Consider the following 2,685-nt stretch of genomic DNA (forward strand, 5'->3'; position numbering starts at 1 on the left):
AGTGGGCGCGGGGAGGATTGATTGATTGATTGATTGATTGATTGAAAGATTGATGGATGGATGGGTGGATGGATGGGTGGATGGATGGACAGGTGATTGATTGATTGATTGATTGATTGATTGATTAACTAAGCAATGGTTGGTTGGTTGGTTGGTTGATGGATTTGTTGGTTAGTTGGTTGATTGGTTGGTTGGTTGATGGATGGATGGATGAATGGAAGGGTGGATGGGTGGATGTATGGATGGATAGATGGATGGATAAAACGAAAGGATGGGTGGATTGATTGATTTAATTTTGATTGAATGATGGATGGATGGATGGATGGATGGGTGGATGAATGGAAGGATGGATGGGTGGATGGATGGATGGATGGATGGATAAACGAAAGGATGGGTGGATTGATTGATGGAATTTTGATTGAATGATGGATGGATGGATGGATCGATGGATTGATGGATGAATGAATGGATGGATGGATGGATGGATGGATGGATGGATGGATGGATGGATGGATGGATGGCTTTTTCATCCCAGTTTTGAGTTTTGAAGATTCAGGAGTAGAGGTTACGAGTCCAGTATTTTGAAATTGAATCGTCCGAGTCAGCGAATATGGAATACTCGTGTGTGTACTCAACTATTCAAATACTTGAATTCTGAGCACAGGCCTAATGTGTTCTTTGCTGATGGATACAGTATGTTTCACCGATAAATTGATAATAGCAATAAAACAAAAGCTGAAAAATATTGATGACTGTAAATTATGAAGTAAATAACATAGAGAGAAAGTTTGAATAGTGCACAAAGAAAATGATGTTTAAAAAGAAGTATAATGTAGCAGTAAATACAAAAAAGCAACAACAACAGGAGAGCAAAGTCTGTGTTTCATCAAAAGCCCCCACTGTGGGAAAATAGTTAGTACTCGAGTATTTACCAAGTAGTCGGAGGTTTAAGATTCGAGTCAGTATTCGAGCATTTAAAACTACCCGAGCAAGTATTCGAGCATTTAAAACTACCCGAGCAAGTATTCGTTGGTCTAAATACTCGAGTACTCGAGTGGACTAAGCACTCGCACACCCTTTATCGTAAGGAGACAGTTAATTTCGTCCCACCTCCCCCCTCCCCCCCCCTTGCATTCTTAACAGAAGTTAAAAGGGTATTCATGCATAACGTCATCTCGACCAAAGTAGTATTGTCCAACAGAAAGTGGTAAGACTCCTGATATGTATAGTAGGTCAATTTTAAAATGTTTGTTTTGTTTGTTTATTTTTGTTTTGTTTGATTTTCATCTGTTTTGCTTCTTGTCCTGTTTTTTGGTTATATCTTAGTTGTCGTTGCTTTTGTTGGAGTTTCTTTCTTTTTTTTGGGGGGGGGGGGAGGAGGAGGGGTGTATTTAGAGTATTAAATTGTTTAGCTGTTTTCTTGTTTTGCTTTGTTGTATTTTTAGAATGGGTGGAGTAGGAGAAAGAGTCATTTTTCATCTTTTTAAAGTACAACAGCAAAGTATTCAGGAAAATACTACAGGTGTAGGGTATCACAGCATTGTGCAAACAGCCATGTCCGCGCCACCTGTTACAGCTGATGTCACAGGTAGCCTTACCTCTCTGATACGTCCAAAAGTCTCGTTGTCGGAGCCATCCTCTAGCTCTGAATCGAACCAGGGGGACCACACCCACTCTGCTGGGAAGAGAGGCAGATATAGGGAGAGGTGTGTTACGGGAGGTTTTAGGGGGATTGGGGGTATGGGTTGTTGGTTTGCTTGTTTGCTTGTTTTGGTTGTTTTTTGTTTTGGGGGTTGCTGGGTTTTTTGTTTTGGTTTTTAGTTTAGTTTTAGTTAAAGTTTTGCGGCACTTGCAACACAAGAAGGTCATATAAGTGCCGGAGACTAGAGGTGTTGCTAAATAATAACAGACACACGAAAAAGGAGGTTATGTAAGGACGCAGTTGTTTGATAGAAAAGAAGGAGCAAACCACACCAAAGCTCTAGCCAGCCATCCGCTGCATTATTTTAAAAATTAACTTTTGTGTACATTTTTATAATGAAGTTTTTCCCGGGTGTCTGTGGTATTGCGCAAGGTGCCTGGCAGCCCATTCGGAAGACGTACGCTGGATTACTGTGGGGGGGAGTGGGGGGGGGGGCATTGACGATATTGTTTTATATCTCTGCCTTTCTGCTCAAATATTGTCTCCGTTCCAGCATGCGTTGGTCCTGACAAGTAGGGTCGATACCCATCTCCTAAAAGATTTAAATTGTGTGGACGGGGGGGGATTAAAACACGTGCATTTTTTAAAATATATCCTTATTATTTTATAAAATCTTGCAAGAACCATACAACCACAATTATTTCACTTGTTTTTGTTTTGTTCGCGATTTCAGTTTGATAGCAGTTGACAATTTCTAAATCTGTAAATATTTCATATCGACTGAAAGATATTACCCCTCCCCCCTTTTCCCCCTTAACCCCATTCCTTTCATTCCCCGGCTTTTCACACCACCCTGTGCGCCATCTTGAGACTTAGTCAGAAGTTCAAGGTCAAACTGAGCGTCCTTTCATATTTCTGAAAAACTGCAACAACACAATGAAAGGAACGAAAAGTGCGATCGATATGTTGTCAACAATTTTCAGCCCAATGGGACATGTGTATTCAGCTCGCCGGTACATTAACTGTATTGAGTTACCCCCCCC

The 2,685-nt window shown here is 40.9% G+C and overlaps 1 protein-coding gene across 1 annotated transcript in view; it reads right to left on the reverse strand.

Moving 5' to 3' along the window:
• LOC101855817 (formin-like protein 1) overlaps positions 1-1,678 on the reverse strand; it is a gene marked incomplete at its 5' end in the record, with an annotated part of 40,028 nt that extends 38,350 nt beyond the window's left edge. Inside the window, 1 exon segment of the mRNA XM_013087181.2 lies at positions 1,599-1,678. Coding sequence (XP_012942635.1) covers positions 1,599-1,678 — 80 coding nt within the window.
• Positions 1,679-2,685: the final 1,007 nt, after the last annotated feature.

The sequence above is a fragment of the Aplysia californica genome, unplaced genomic scaffold (genome assembly GCF_000002075.1).
Source record: "Aplysia californica isolate F4 #8 unplaced genomic scaffold, AplCal3.0 scaffold00554, whole genome shotgun sequence".
NCBI lineage: Eukaryota > Metazoa > Mollusca > Gastropoda > Aplysiida > Aplysiidae > Aplysia > Aplysia californica.